Below are 15759 nucleotides of genomic sequence, written 5' to 3'. Positions count from 1 at the left end.
GGGGAGAGCAGAGTGTGGTGTGAAGTCCAGAGCTAGGGCTCACGGACGGGGGGCAGGAGGACTGATGGGGACAGGAGGAGGGTTGAGGGATGGGGGCTGGGGCCTCGGAGAGTCCTGGGTACAGCTAGGGGGTATGCACTGCGCTGGGGGCTGTGGGTGGGGGATAGACTGGAGGGGTGGGGCAAGGGGGGGGCAGCGGCTTTGGGTCTCAAGGGTCTCCTCCCTCCTGTGGGGACGTGAGAGAATGAGGCCCAGTGGTGGCATGTTTCCAGAGGCCACCGTCTCTGCTGTAGAAGGACTGAGGCCAGGCCTTTGTATCGGGATGTCTGGTGGTTCTGCAAGGTGCCCTGTGTTAGTTCACTTGGGCTGCCGTGACAAAGAACTGCACACAGGGGGAGTGGAACAACGGACTCATTTTCTTAGTTCTGGAGTCTAGAAGTCCGAGAGGGTGTGAGCAGGATTGGTTTCTTCTGAGGTCTCTGGCTTCTAGGTGGTAATCTCCTCTCTGTGTCTTCAGGTGGTCTTCCTTCAGTGTCTGTGTCCTAATCTCTTTTCTCTTATAATCTCTTTTTCTTTTGTAAACTTCTTCTAAGGACACCAGTCTTATTGGATCAGGGCACACCCATGTGGCCTCATTTTACCATAATCACCTCTTTAAAGGCCCATCTCCAAATACAATCACAGTCTGAGGTACTGGGAGTTACGGTGTAAACGTGTGAATTTGGGGAGAACACAGTTTCGCCCATAGCAGGCCCCCCGTGAGGGCTGCTGGCTGGAGAAGGAAGACAGCAGGGCTGGAGCTGCCCAGAGAGCAGCCCAGGGTGACGGGGTGCAGCTGCCCTGCCCAGGGACCCTGCAGAGGGCAGTGGGCCTGAGGGCTGCAGGTGGCCCTGAGCTGCCAAGGGCACCTTCAGGGCAGAGGGGAGAGGGTGGTGCTTCAGATCTGGGTTTGAGTCCCGCCCCTACCTCTAGCACTCAGCGCAAGAATCCAAACCTCTCTTATCTGTAAAGGGGGATCGTGATCTTTACATTTCAGAGGATCTGTGAAAACTATGTGAAATTCTCAGTGTGCAGTGCTCAGCTCTGGTGTGAGAGGGTGTGTCTAAGTGTTGATGTCACCATCTCCATCATCACTGACCCGCCTGTCGCAGTTCATTTAAGAGCTACTTTCTTTTCTGAAAAGGAGCTGCTCTCGGTCAGCTTCCTTTGCCTTAAGTACACCGTCAGCAGCACGTGGGGGTGGGAGATGGACCTCCCATCATCCTGGCAAAGCGAGGATTGGGTGATGCCCAGCCTGGGGTCTACATGGACCTGCTCAGTGGGTCCCTGCCCATCTGTCCTGGCCTCTGCTCTCTGGCGCCTGCCGGTGGGCTCTGAGGTCATCACCTTGTCTTGTTTCCTTTGTCTTCCTGGCAGTTCCTGAACTTCTGGAACAAACAGGACACACTAGAGCTGGAGGGCCCCTCGCTGACGTCCACCCCCGTGTGCAGCCAGAAGGTGGTGGTCACCACGCCACTGCACCGGGATAAGACGCCCCTGCACCAGAAACACGCTGCGTGAGTGCTGTGCCCCCGCCCCACCTGCACTGGGCCTGCCCCTCCCCAAGCAGTGGCCGGCCTGGCGCAGGAGGTTCTCTGGGGGAGGGACCCCTTGGAAAACCGCCTGAGACTCTGTTACAGGAAGGCCGCCTCCTCCTGGTCACCACACCTCTTCACTTCCGTCAGGGTAGTCTGCTGCTTCACCTCTGTTCTAATTCTTTCTTTTTTTTTTTCTTTTTTTTGGCCGCGCCGCATGGCTTGAGGAATCTTAGTTCCCTGACCAGGGATTGAACCTGCGCCCTCGGCAGTGAGAGCACGCGGAATTCTAACCACTGGACCACTAGGGAATTCCCCGTTTTTTATTTTTTAACTTGATGGTTTTCTAATCTCAGAAATGGAGAGAGTCCACACTGCCACGAAAAATTTAATCTCTGCATCCTTTATAAGTTTCAAGTGCAGATCCACTGTGTTTGAGTAGCCCTGCGTGGAGGACAGACGGGCCCCCGGTTCTCTCGCCTCTCTGGTGCTTAGTCAGGAGGGACGGCCGTGCCCCGCCTCCCGTGTGTGTGAAGCACAGCGTTTCACCTCCAGCCTGTACAGGTTGCTTACCTGCTTCTGTGGAGGTGCTCTCACAATAAGTTTCCTCCCTTGTGTCATCGTGACTCTTGAATTCCAGGTAGAGAGAGTTACCTAACTGGTCTTCTGCTTGTTACACGTGCCGGGGAAGAAGCATTGTTATTCATGTTTCAGCAGTTAAGTTGTAATTCAGGAATCAGTTCAGGAGTTTTAGTTCTTGTCATGATACGTAATTTCAGAAAAGATGTATGAATCGCTTGGTCAGAAGTCAGTCTCTCAAGAGTTGATCTAACATTTAACATAAGTAGGCTTCATGAGAAATGATTCTCCTTTCAAGCCGAAATCCTGGACTTCAAATCTAAGCTCTTAAACATAGGCTGGAAGCAAGAAAAAGAATTGATACTTAGATAACGTTTCATGAGAAATGATTCTCTATTCAAGCCAAAATCCTGGACTTGAAGTTCTTAAACAGACAGCTGGAACCACAAAAGGAGTCGCTGCTTCTCCGGAGAGAGGTTGGAGAGGGATGCGGTCTTCCTGGATCCCCACCTTCCTCGCCTCCCCCTTCTCTCGCTGGTTCTGCAGTGTGGCCACAGGCCGGCCTTGTTTTATGGAGAATCCTAGTGACAGCAGCCTTCTCAGTCGTTCTTCCAGCCTTTCGGGTGTGCTGGACCCTCTCAGACCCTTTCCCGTTTCTGAGGATAGCCCTTCTTCTCAGCCCCCGTAACTCCCTTCGGGGGTGGGGAGGTGGGTGTGTGGGCAAGTGTGATGGGAAGAGACTGTGTCCGGGGGTGGCCTCCCTGCTGCTGAGGCAGAGGTCTGGTGGAGGGCGGTGTGGGACTCACGGGCAGCCTGCAGCAGAGCAGCTGGTGTCTGCCCCCAGCCCCGTCGTGAAGCCACCTCCTCTGTCCCCGGCAGGTTTGTAACCCCAGATCAGAAGTACTCCAGGGACAGCACTCCTCACACACCGACCCCGTTCAAGAACGCCCTGGAGAAGTACGGACCACTAAAGCCCCTGGTACGTGGTACGGCCGGGCTGGTCCTCCAGCCATTTACAGTTCACAGGGCCCCGTCCCTCTGAGATCTCATTAGATTCTCCCAACAGCCTTGAGAAGTTGCAGATACCCTAGTTTTACAAATGGGGCCCCCGGGGTGGAGTTACCAGTTCATCAGACCTCTCTCGAGCAGCTGCCACGTGCCAGGCGGTGCTGGGTGCTGGAGCCACAGTGGCGTCCTGGTGAAGCTGGGAGTTTGGGGTGGTGGAAGCTGGCATTCAGCATGTAAGTGCATAAATGACTAAATACTCAGCACATGGCCATGCCAAGTGGAACATGGGCAGGAGTTGGGACGGAGAAGGACCTGCTCGGGCGCTGGGGCTGGTTCAGGAAAGTGTCGAATTGCTCCTCAAACCGAAGCCTTTTGACCAACTGCCCGTCCTTTGCAAAACACGGGAAAGCACTCGGGTGGGCTGGAGATGGCTCGCCAGTGAGGAGACACCTCCTGGCGTGATTCCCCAGCAGTGTGAGAACGGCCCTTCTCCCCTGACTCTTCCTGGTTCGCGGGACGGTCCTGCTTTCCCCAAGGGCAAAAGAGAGAGCTGGCACCCCGGGTTTTCCGAAATAGGCTGTGTCTTAGAAACCAGCTGAAGGTGGGAGAAAGGCAGGTTGTGGAGAAGCATTTCCTGTGGACAAAGCCTGCAGCGAGCTCCCCTCCGTGCTCACCATGTGGGGTCTGGGTGGTGGAGCCGTGGTCTCCCCATGCTGGGATGCAGCTGGTGGAGTTGCACAGGCCCCAGGCCAGGCCCCAGTCAGCACTGCCCTTTCCTGTCTGAGTGGGGTTCGGCTCCCGGATACTAAGAGGTCTGCGTGCTCTCCAGGCACAGCTGGAGGGTGAATCTGCCCTTGGCAGCGATAGTTCAAGTACATGGGGGCTTTTATTATTATTTTTTAAATAAATTTATTAATTTCTTTATTTTTGGCTGCGTTGGGTCTTCGAGGCTGTGCGCGGGCTTTCTCTAGTTGTGGTGAGCGGGAGCTACTCTTTGTTGCTGTGCACAGGCTTCTCATTGCGGTGGCTTCTCTTGTGGAGCGCGGGTTCTAGGCGCATGGACTTCAGTAGTTGCAGCACGTGGGCTCAGTAGTTGTGGCTCGCATGCTCAGTAGTTGTGGCGCCCGGGCTTAGTTGCTCTGCGGCATGTGGGATCGTCCCAGACCCAGGGCTCGAACCCGTGTCACCTTCATTGGCAGGCGGATTCTTAACCACTGCGCCACCAGGGAAGCCCACATGGGGGCTTTTAGAGTGACTTCTCGGGTGTTACTGTACCCTACACCTGCTGCTCAGTAGCTCTCTCCCTCCCCTGGTCTCTGCCGCCTGAGCCCCCAGGCCCGAGAAAGGGAAATGGAATCAATGTCCCCATTACTGTGGGACTGAGGGGTGAAGGAGTTAGGGTTTTGAGTGCATCCAGGTTCTAACCTCACAGCTGTGTGGCCTTGGGCTGGGGTCTCGCCCTCTCTGAGCCTCCATTTCTACCTCGTGGAAGAGGTAGACAGCTATTTCTCCGGGTTGTGTGAGGTTGGCTGTGGTCAAGTGGGGACAGTCCGGGCTGTGCGGCTCTCGGTGAGCAGAGGCCAGTGTCCCAGGCAGGACAGTTAGTGGCCGTGAATACTGTGTGTGAGGCCAGTGTCCCGGCACTGGGCCTCCTCCCTGCTTTGCCTGGGTCTGCCCCGCCGCTCCCGTGAGCAGGCTCTGCCTGTGTCCTACGGTCTGGGTGCAGGGCCTCACTCACATCCCTGCCTGTAGCCCCAGACCCCGCACCTGGAGGAGGACTTGAAGGAGGTGCTGCGCTCTGAGGCCGGCATCGAGCTCATCATTGAGGATGAAGTGAGGCCCGAGAAGCAGAAGAGGAAGGCTGGGGTGAGTGGCTGGCCGAGCGGGGAGCGGGTCTGGTAGACATAAGGCACCAGGGGAAGTGGAACTGTGGCCCCGGCCCTTTGTTCCTGCAGAGTGGTTGTCCGTGAAACCAACCAACGTAAGGCCTTGGTGCCTGGGACCCTTCCCTCTTCCCCTTTGAACTGGTGCCTCACTTATTCAGCACTGTTTGGACCCCTCTGAAGCGGGCTCTGGGCTGGGGGTGGTCGTCAGAACAGTAAGCAAGACCCAGAGTGGTCGCTCCCTCCAGGAGTGCAATGGGTGGAAACGGCAAACACCCTAGTGCCTCAATACAGACAGTGTTACGGGGGTAGAAAGGGCACAAAGAGGATCTCAAGGGAAATCCTTGGTATGGAGCCAGCCAGGTGTCCTGGCTGCATGAGCAGGTGGGGGACAGTGGGCTCCGGTGAGGTGGGGAGCTGCTCTGGGCAGGGCTGGGCCGTACTGGACAAGCTCTCCCGCCGCCGGGCACGTGGGGTTTCCCAGCAGCAGGTGGCTCCATGTCCCCTCTGTCTTTGTGCCCCTTTTTGTGCCCTCCTGGGGGCAGGGAAGACGGGAGTGTGCCGGGGTGGAGGGTGTGTCTTTGTGCCCCTTTCTCCCCAGGTGCCCTCCTGGGGGCAGGGAAGACGGGAGTGTGCCGGGGTAGAGGGTGGGTGGGAACGTGGGTGGCCAGGCTGGGAGGGACCCACTGGGATGCGTCCCTGGGCGTGTACGTAGAGCATGGCCGGGACCCTCCGTGGCCTCTCTGTGTCCGAAGGTGGTTCTGAGCCGCGGTGGCACCTGTTTGGGGCACAGTGCTGGGTTGGGGGGTGAGTACTAGTCTCAGAGCCCCTCCCTGGCATTGGAGCTGACCCCTGGCCTGCTTATAGGAAGTGCGGGGGTGGGGCTGAGCATTCCTTTAACAGCCTGTGTCCTGTGGGGTCCCACATCTCCGTGTCACTCACCGGCAGGTAGGTGTTTTAGCTGTAACTTGGCTGTTTAGGGGAGCGTTTCGTGCAGTAGAGACTTGGGGGCTGCACTTGGTCCCTTTGGGGATGAGGTTGGGTGGAGGGTGGCGTTGGTGTCCTCGGTACCAACACTGAGCATCTGGCCGGGCAGTCTGCTCTGTGGGCAGAGTCTGCAGCAGGGCCAAAGTGTCCCGGTCCCCCCCCCCCGGCCCCCAGAAAATCCTCACCAGCCGGGCATGCTCGAGGACTCCCCTGCACCAGGGCCTGGTTCTGTGACCAGGGCAGTTGGGGCAGGCGTCATCAGGCGCTGGTGGTGACCCAGGGGAATCCAAACGCCTGCCCTAAGCACCTCCTCCTCCCCCAGCTGCGGCGAAGCCCCATCAAGAAAGTCCGCAAGTCCCTGGCCCTCGACATTGTGGATGAGGACGTGAAGCTGATGATGTCCACACTGCCCAAGGCTCTGCCTTTGGTAAGGGGTCTGGGAGAGAAGCCATCCTGTGAGGCCACCTGCTCCTCCCCACCCGAGCTGCAGGAGGCTGGGGGGACAGAGTCTTCCTGGGGGCCTTTGCCTCTTGAGCCCTTTAGCCTGGAGAGGACCCTGGAGGTGGAGTCCGGTGATTCTCAGGCTGGGCTTCCACGTGCCGGGCTCAGCAGGGAGGGGGCAGCTGGGCACCACCCCCCTGGCTTCAGTCCAGACAGCCCTGCTTGTGTCTTTCACAGAAAGGTTTGTTTGGCAAGAGTTGCTTTGCTAGAACCCGTTTGACAGCCGTGGTTTCTGAGTCCCCAGCGCCTTCCCTTGCGTTCTGCTGCCGAGGGTGACCCAGGAGAGGGTTGGTGACGTGCCTCAGGGCATAGCCAGGGGATTGGGGCACCTCAGCTCTGGCATGGGTGCTTCCCAGTTCCCAGGCCAACCTCCAGCAAGGGGGCTGCTGCCTACACAGAGCCTGGGCCCCAGAAACCATGCCATGCTAGTGATCCCTTGCAGCAGACAGTGGGGTGAGCCCGTCTCCCACTGGTAGCAGACAGTGAGGGCTGTGGCAGAGCTCATGAGACAGCATTGCCTGACCAGCTCCTGCAGGTGCGCCTGCTGCTCTCGTAGCCCGTGCAGACAAACCTCCCTTTGGCCAGGCATCCCCGCCAGGCTGGGGACTCAGTGCCCGCCAGCCAGACCAGCCAGCATCACCTTGGGCAAGTAGAATAATTAGCAGAAAGAGAAAAAGTTAGGGCAAGTGGTTAAGAGCAGAGGAGGTGGAGTGGGAGGCCTAGGGTGAGTCCTGACACCGGGCTCTGGTCTCTGGCATCTCTTAGGTCCCTGAGCCTCAGGTTCTTGCCTGTAATGAGGGCACTGAGCCCAGTAGGCTGTTAGGAGGGTAAAGGCCGGTCCGGGAGTCCTGGGGTGCTTTGTGCAGCTCCCAGTGAGTTCCAGTCGACGCCGGCACCTCTGGGTGTTTCTGGTCCCAGGAGAAGCTGGAGCATCTTCGTCTCCACCTGGGACGGGGAGGAACCAGATTCATGTAGAAAGGCACCAGCATTATTGGGCGTTTACTAGGTGCCAGGCTCTGAAACAGGTACTTTACAGCTGTTTTCCTACTGAATCTTTAAATGAATTCCCACCTGGAAGAGGAAACTGAGGCTTAGAGAAGGAATATCCTGCCCAAGATCCCAGCAGAGGTGGTGGTGCTGGAATGTGCCTGCTGTTTTGTTTTCTCCTTCCCACAAAGAGCTCATGGCAAAACGTTGAGCCTTCGATTTGGTTTTGGTTTCAGCCAACCAACATCCCACCAGGCTCCTCTGGCCTCACCCCGTCGGGCAGCAGAGAGGACAGCAGCCTGCTCAACGAGGGCTTCCTGCAGGCCAAGCCCGAGAAGCCGGCGGCCCAGAAGCCCCGAGGCCACTTTCTAACTCCTGCCCCTGTGAGTGCATCCTCCTTGGACCCTTGCTCTGTGCGCTTCACACCTCAGGGCCTTTGCACAGGCTTTGCCTCTTCCTGATTAACCTGGGCTTCACATCTCTGTCCAGACGTCACTCCCTCAGGGAATCTGTGTACTAGAGACCACGCCCTCCACTAAGCCCCCCCCCCCCCCGCTTCATGATGTGGCCTCACTCGTAATTAAGACATTGTCTCTGTGACTTCTGTCCTTGAAGGCAGGTGTGCCCTGCCTGTTCCTCTCACCATCTGCACAGGTCAACCCCTCTCTGCTCCTCACCAGCCTGCGTGGCTGTAGCTTTTCCTCATGCGGAGGCTGGTGCCGCGTAGTAGGGGTGGGGGTGGGGGGGCTTGTGTCCTGGTCTAGCCTCCTTGCTCTACATCTGAGGACTCCCAGAGATGGGAGTGACTTCCCCAGGTCCACCAGGAAGGTGCAGTGAGCACAGAAAGACTTGTGGCTTCTAGAGGGAGGGAGCGTCATAGAAATGTCCCCACCCCTCCCCGACCAGAGTCGCCAGGCTTCCCTGGGAGCACGCTGCCCCTGCCTGGATGGTAACCCTTTTGCCTCCTCCCAGATGACCAGTGCCTGGAAGGTGGTGGCCTGCGGGGGGACCAGGGACCAGCTCTTCATGCAGGAGAAAGCCCGGCAGCTCCTGGGCCGCCTGAAGCCCAGCCACACATCTCGGACCCTCATCTTGTCTTAGGGGCTTGGCAGTCACGAGCCCATTCTCATGTTTACAGGGGGCTGGGGGGCCGAGTCTAGGCTGTGAATTTGAGAATCACACAAAGATGACCGCCTGCAGGGAGCCTTCTGCCGCCGGCCCCTCCCCAGACTGCTCAGGTGGAGACAGAGCAGGGCCACCCACTGTCCTGTCTCCGAGTCCGGCTGCAGCTGCGGGCGATTCCTGGTGCTAACAGAACAAAGTCCCACCTCTGAGCTGGCCCAGCCCTCCCCCCGGTGCCACAAGGAGCCCCGTTAGCTTCCCCCAAGCCCTGGTCAGGCCTGGCCTCATCTCAGACCCCTGCTTAGGACAGGGGATGCGGCCAGCGTGCTCCTTCCTTCAACCAGTTGTTACATTTTCTTGAAAGAATAAAAGTTGTTTTTCTCCTGTGCTCTGGACCCCACCTTCCTCCTGAATCCTGCCTGTGGTTCCCTGGTGACAGTGCTTCCCTGGTGACTGTCCTTAGGGCCCTGAGGGATGCGGGGACCGGGGCCCTCATCCTCAGTGCAACCTTGTCTGCACAGCCCAGGCCTGGGTCTCTGGACTCTGTTGCCCCCAGGGACCCAATGTGCTGGAGGCAGTTTTCTCTGTACCCAGTGGGTGTTTCTCAGAGCTCTGAGGACTTGGGGAAGGGGTGGGGCAGTGGTTGGCCCTGGCCGTGGGTGGTGGTTGGCTGAAGTGGCCTGTGATGAGCCCCACCCCCAGATCAGGCTGGTAAACAAGGAGTGACCGGCAGCTGGGCAGAACCTTCTGGCCACGGTGGCCCTAACTTCCCACGGCCAAGGCAGCAGTTCCAGCCTGGGCTCTGGACCCTGGTCATGGCCCAGTGCACAGACTGTGGCACTTGACTGGTGGCCGGGAAGAGTCCCTGGGGACTGAAGAGGGGCGTGTGTCTGATTTAGAGGGGTCTAAATCAGGGAGTGATGTTTTCAGCAGTGGGGTCCATCGGACGGGGCATGTGACCATCCCCGGGGGCTGCGGTCTCAGTTCACCGCAGGACGGCATCTGTCTGGGCAGCCCGGTATCCACACCCTGCTTCAGTGCCTCTGGTTCCCAAGGAAGACTTGGGGGCAGGTCCTCTTGCCTGGGGTCCCCAGCCTCTAAAGAGAGGACTGGGAGTTAGGACGCCAGGGTTCAAGTCTGCCTGACTGACACAGCCCTGTCCTGTCGGCTGCACACAGGGTTCTGTGACTCAGCATTGAGCCCTCCCCAGGCAGCCCCCATCGGTCACACGTAGCCAAGCCTGGTTCAAGCCTGGCTGCGTCCTGGTCCCCGTTTGAGACCCGTGACGGGCCTCTACCTTTCCCACCTGCTTCCTGCCCACGTGGCTGAGCTGGACACTCCAGCCAATCCCATGGCTGGGCCATGCCAGCTTCACGCCCCTGTGCATTTGCTGATTTCTTGGCCTGGCCGCCCCTCTGCCCACCTCCAAATCCCTTCCTCTGGTGACCCAGGCGCTGTCACTGACTGCTCCCCACAGGGCTGTTGGCATTGATGGGTGACCTGCCCTGCAGTGAGGGTGGGGGCAGGGGGGTACCTTTGTCTCTAGGAGGTCATACTGTGTGGAACACCCACGTCAGACCCAGATGCAGCGTGCCTGGGGACCACTTGGGATTCCCCCCACCGGGGTCATCATAAGCTCCTTGGGGTGATTCACAGTGGACTGGCCTGCAACCTGCCAGGGGCGTCTGCCCAGCGACGCCCTCCCCACTGTCCTCCCCACCCACTGGGGCTTTACCCTGAGGCTCTTACCTGTCCCCCAAGCAAGGTGGCTGCAGTCACTGCAGACCTGTTAGCTTGCCCTGGGGCTGTTCTCTGCTTTGTGCCTGAAATAAACACGCATCCAGGGCCCCTCCAACCACTGCCTCCCCACCCCCACCCCCGGCTTCGGATGAGGCATGGTTCTTTCTGGTGTTGAGGATACGAGAGCAAAAAAAAAAAGAAAAATACCCCACCCGACTCCACCCCCAAACAACCTTACTCTTCTGGAGCTTAGACTCTAGAGAGGGCAGACAGATCTATATATAACATGCCAGAGGCAACAGGGGCTCCGAAAAAAACAGCAGAGGAGCAATAGCATGGGGGCTGGGCTGTCTGCTAAGAGGCAGGTTTGAGAGAAGGTCTGTCCACCGTGTGGACAGGGAGGGAAGAGCCCACTTGGGAAGGGTGGATTGGGTGCCACCGCAAGGGTGCTGAGGGCCCCGCTTGTGGTTTGACCATGAGGTTGGGGACCACAGTGCTCCAGCGGGGCCGGCAGCCTGGGGAGCTTGACTATCCCCGCTCAGCCGGAGCCCGGTGTTTTCCAGGCCAGAGTGACAAGCAAGAGGGAAATAGCCAGCAAGGAGCCGAGGTGCCCATCTAAATGCCCAGCAGTGAGAGTGATGGATCGTATGGCATTCCTATTTTTTTTCCTATTTTGAGTTTATGTTTTGTTTCAATTAGGTTTTGGGTACTCGCCGAAAAGCTGGGCTGTTAAAGCCTTTGCAAGGATGGTGCAACTCTATCGCCACCTGGTGGCCATTGGCGTGTTTGCAGCAGCAGGTAAAGTGAGCCATAGAAGTTTCTTGAAGTGCTTGGTAGGTCTTTGAAGCATTTTTCTGATTTTCAGGCCCCTTCTTCAGCATCCATCATCAAGCAGTTGTCTGGCCTTTGCTTGAACTCATCCACTGAAGGGGAGAGGTGGCTCTTACTTGGCAGCCAGCTCCGTTGTTGGACAGCAATTGCGAAGATAACGATGCTTTTACCCAGAGAAGAAAATGTCCCCCTTGTAATATCAAAAGCAATAGGAAAGCTGGTGGGTGGGGAAATCAGGCTCTCAGGACAGGTAGCCGATAGGCCAGGATAAGCTTGGGAGTATGATTGCTTGAATGAGCCACTTTCTCAGCAGACCCCAGTGAGAAGATTTTCTATGTTCCAGCTATTTCCAGAGATCACCAAGGCTCTGATGCAGTCATGACAGTGATTTAACCCCCTCTAAGATAGATTTTATGTTTCCACCCTTGGCTGGATGTGTTTGAGAGCAACTAAAGCTGAGTTTCGATGTGAGTTGAAAATCGAATTTTTCACTGATACAGACCAGTGGTCTCAAGCTGGTCAGGACGCTGTTTTGTATATTGACTAGGGCTGACCTATAGGTATTTGGGTTATAGTACGTAATGAACGGGACAGTCTGACAAGGACAGGTACAGAGCCTGAGTCTCAAATGCTCTTCAGAAAGGCATGGGGGATGTCCTTCTCCCTGAGTAGCAGGCCTGGTACCCAGTAGGTGCTAATTGATACCTCATCCTGCCATGATGTGATGTGGCCAAGAGGGAAGCCTAGGGCAGCTAGGACTAGACGAGTAGGGAAGCCTTCATGGTTTTTTAGTGTTGATTCCTAGCTTAATTCTTCTGTGTTCAGGGAGCAGAGTCTCTGTGACTTCAAATCTTTGAAATGTGTTGAAATTTGCCTTTTCTGGTCAAGCATATCATCAATTCTGTCAGTGTTAGGCACTGGGAAAAAACGTGAGGTCTGCAGGCACTGGTGGCGGTGTCCCTTTTTTCTTTTTTCTGCTTTTTTTTGTGGACCTAGATTAGCCAACCCCCAAATGACACATGATAAGAATGTTGTTTGAAGCCACTGAATGTTGGAGTGGTTTGTTACACAGCATTAATGTGACAATAACTAGCCGATAGGAAGGTAGCTTGTGTCAGCTAAAGAACCCTGAGGAAATGAACAGTGCACGGTGGGCTCAACAGCGTGGAGGAGGAACTTAGGAGACCAGGAACTTTGTTGGAAATAAGTGGGAGGAAGGATTCCGGAATCCAGAGCCATTGTGACAATGCCTGTGTCTTGATTGTTACCCAGGACACCTGGCAAGCTTTCCAGGGGTTTCCTGGTAGCCATGGATAAAGCTCTGACTTTGGATCAGACAGACCTGGATGTGAATCCCAGCCTGGCTCTTTCCTGCTCTGAGCCTTGGAGTTCTTGGCTATAAAATGGGAGAACCCTTAACCTTCCAGAGTTATTGAAGGGGTTGGGTAGAACACTGGCACACACTTGGGGCTCAGAAAACATGGGCTCTTACGATATTATTACAAAATGCTTTCTCATTTCTTTCTGTCCACAAGAACCCTGCAAACGAGAAGATAGTGTCCATGTTTCAGTTGACTGTTCTGAGCAGAAGTTACTAGAACGTGGTCAAGTCAAGACTTGAGCCCAGTTAAGGCCAGCACTTTAGTGCCCTGTTTCGTGTAACCATCTGTTTCGTAGCCAGGGAATCAGAAGCAGTAGAGAAAGCATCTACGTTAGGTATAGGTTCAATTTCTCAAGACTTTCCATGGAATTTCAACATACAGGACAATACACAGATCCCAAGTGATCAGCTAGATGAATTTTCACAAAGTGAACACACTCAGGTAACCAGTATGGTGACTGAGAAATAGACCATGACCAGCACCCCAGAACCCCCCTCCCTACCCCACCAAGGGTAACCACCATCCTGAATTCAAACACCATCGAGTTATCTTACTTTTTCCAAAACAACATTGTGTAAACTGAATTTCGCTTTATGTGAAACTACCCGTGCTGACTGGGTAGTTATAGTTGGTTCATTCTCATGACTGTATTGTGTTTCATTGTGGGACATTTCCATACCACGCCCGTTTCTCCTGAAGGACAGGTGGAGTGTTTTCAGGTTGGCATTATAAATAGTGCTGCTGTGAACAGCTGTCCTCATCTTTTGGCAAACTCACGTACATATTTCTGGTTTCTACAGATTTAGGAGTAGAGCTGCTGCGGATTGGTTCAATTTCATTAGGCCACTTGCCACTTACTAGCTTTGTGAACCAAGGCAAGTTAATGAGCTTCTTTGAGACACTTTTCACATCTGTATATTGGAAATAAAAGTACTTTCCCCTCAGGATTGTGCCTGGGACAAGGCACCTGCCCCAGGGTCGCCCCCCTTTCTTTCCTCCTTCCTCTGCTGTGCCAGAGCCCCCTCTGCCTGAGCACATGGCTTTTCTGCCAGGCTCCTCCTTTGCCAGGAATCCTCAAACATGAGATTGGAAAGTTCGCCCGCTACCCAGGGCTGCGGGGCCTACCTTTCCCCAGCCCATTCAGCTCTGATTCAATCACTGGCACCCAGCCCAGCACTGGCTTGCTGTGGTCACTGTCACCGCTCGCTAACAAGTGTTTTTTTAATTTATTTATTTTTGGCCGCCCTGTGTCTTCGTTGCCACGTGCCAGTTTTTCTCTTGTTGCAGCGAGCTGGGGCTACTCTTCGTTGCGGTGCGCGGGCTTCTCATTGCGGTGGCTTCTCTTGTTGCGGAGCACCACCTCTAGGCGCGCGGGCTTCAGTAGTTGTGGCTCGCGGGCTCTAGAGCACAGGCTCAGTAGTTGTGGCTTACGGGCTTAGTTGTTCCGCGGCATGTGGGATCTTACCAGACCAGGGCTCGAGCCCGTGTCACCTGCATCGGCAGGCGGATTCTCAACCACCGCGCCACCAGGGAAGCACTCAGCAAAACTAAGAAATTCGCATCAGTAGAATGCTGTTAACTAAACTACAGGCTTTATTTGTATTTCACCAAGTTTTCCACTAATATCTTTTTCTGTTCCAGAATCCAACCCAGGATACCACATTGCATTCAGTATATATATATATATATATATATACACACATACACTATATACATGCATATATAGTTTATCTTACTATCTCTCTTATTTTTATATAAATTTGAAATCTTCTATAATATATATTTAAAATATATATTGCATATAAATATATATTTATATATTTAAACCTCTTAATTAAAAATATAATATATAATATACATTTGTAATAATATACATTTGTACATAATATATAATATAATATATATATGCTTAAATTTTTAAAAATTGAAGTATAGTTGATTTACAATATTGTGTTAGCTTCTGGTATACCGCAAAGTGATTCAGTTTTTTATATATATATATTCTTTTTCATATTCTTTTCCATTATAGTTTATTATAAGATATTGAATATAGTTCCCTGTGCTATACAGTAGGACCTTGCTGTTTATCTATTTTATGTATAATAGTTTGTATCTGCCAATCCCAAACTCTGAATTTATCCCTCCCCCAATATATATTTTTATAATATATCTAATATATTTTATATATTAGATATAATAGTAAATATATTATAAAAATATATTAAAATATATTTTAAAACTATTTTTATTATGGAAGATTTCAAATTTATATATGTATTTTTAAAACTTTTTATTAAAATAGATAATATATGTAATTTATATAAAATATATAATATTGTATGATATATCTTTATATTAAAATATATTGTAAATATATTAAAATATATTTTAAACTATTTTTATTATGTAAGATTTCAAATTTATATAAAAATAGAGAATAGTAAAATGGTAAAATAAACACATTTATATAAAAGTAGAGAGAATGTAAAATTTATTCTTTACTCAGCTCCAACAATAACTAACTCATGACCAATTTGTTTTATTCATTCCCCAAACCAAATTACTCTTTTTTTCCTGGTCTTGTTTTTTTTTTTTGTTTGTTTGCGGTACGCGGGCCTCTCACTGTTGTGGCCTCTCCCGTTGCGGAGCACAGGCTCCGGACGCACAGGCTCAGTGGTCATGGCTCACGGGCCCAGCCGCTCCGCGGCACGTGGAATCTTCCCGGACCGGGGCACGAACCCATGTTCCCTGCATCAGCAGGCGGACTCTCAACCACTGCGCCACCAGGGAAGCCCTCCTGGTCTTGGTGACCTATAGTTTGCAGCTATATGCCCTACACACCACTTTCTTATTTCACCTACTTCCTATGTGGCAATTCTCTAGTCCAAGCATTTTATTAACCATGGAATTTCAAGGGCCAACACCCAGAACTTCTCCTTTTTTCCAAGAAGAAATCTTTATGTAACACTTTGTAGAAACAGTTGAAGGGGCCAGGGGTGACAAAGTTATGAGTACTTAAAAAAAACTTAGCAGTTAAGACTTCCTTCTGAAAAATTTCAAAAGATTTAAGTCTTTTGCTGTTTTAGAAAAAATGTGTATTTTAATTTTTTGACCAGATGATGCATTCAAGTGTGTTCATATATAAAAGTTACTATAGGTAAAAAC

General features: G+C 53.2%; 1 protein-coding gene across 1 annotated transcript in view; it reads left to right on the top strand.

Annotated features, from left to right (window-relative positions):
- MYBL2 (MYB proto-oncogene like 2) overlaps positions 1-9029 on the top strand; it is a 28222-nt gene extending 19193 nt beyond the window's left edge. The window contains exons 9-14 of the mRNA XM_060032715.1: positions 1417-1556; positions 3033-3132; positions 4914-5027; positions 6354-6458; positions 7756-7902; positions 8492-9029. Coding sequence (XP_059888698.1) covers positions 1417-1556; positions 3033-3132; positions 4914-5027; positions 6354-6458; positions 7756-7902; positions 8492-8620 — 735 coding nt within the window. The 3' untranslated portion in view covers positions 8621-9029. The remainder of the gene's footprint in view (positions 1-1416; positions 1557-3032; positions 3133-4913; positions 5028-6353; positions 6459-7755; positions 7903-8491) is intronic.
- The last annotated feature ends 6730 nt before the right edge of the window (positions 9030-15759 follow it).

Source organism: Delphinus delphis, chromosome 15 (genome assembly GCF_949987515.2).
Source record: "Delphinus delphis chromosome 15, mDelDel1.2, whole genome shotgun sequence".
Lineage (NCBI taxonomy): Eukaryota > Metazoa > Chordata > Mammalia > Artiodactyla > Delphinidae > Delphinus > Delphinus delphis.
This window is presented reverse-complemented; position numbering and strand designations above follow the sequence as displayed.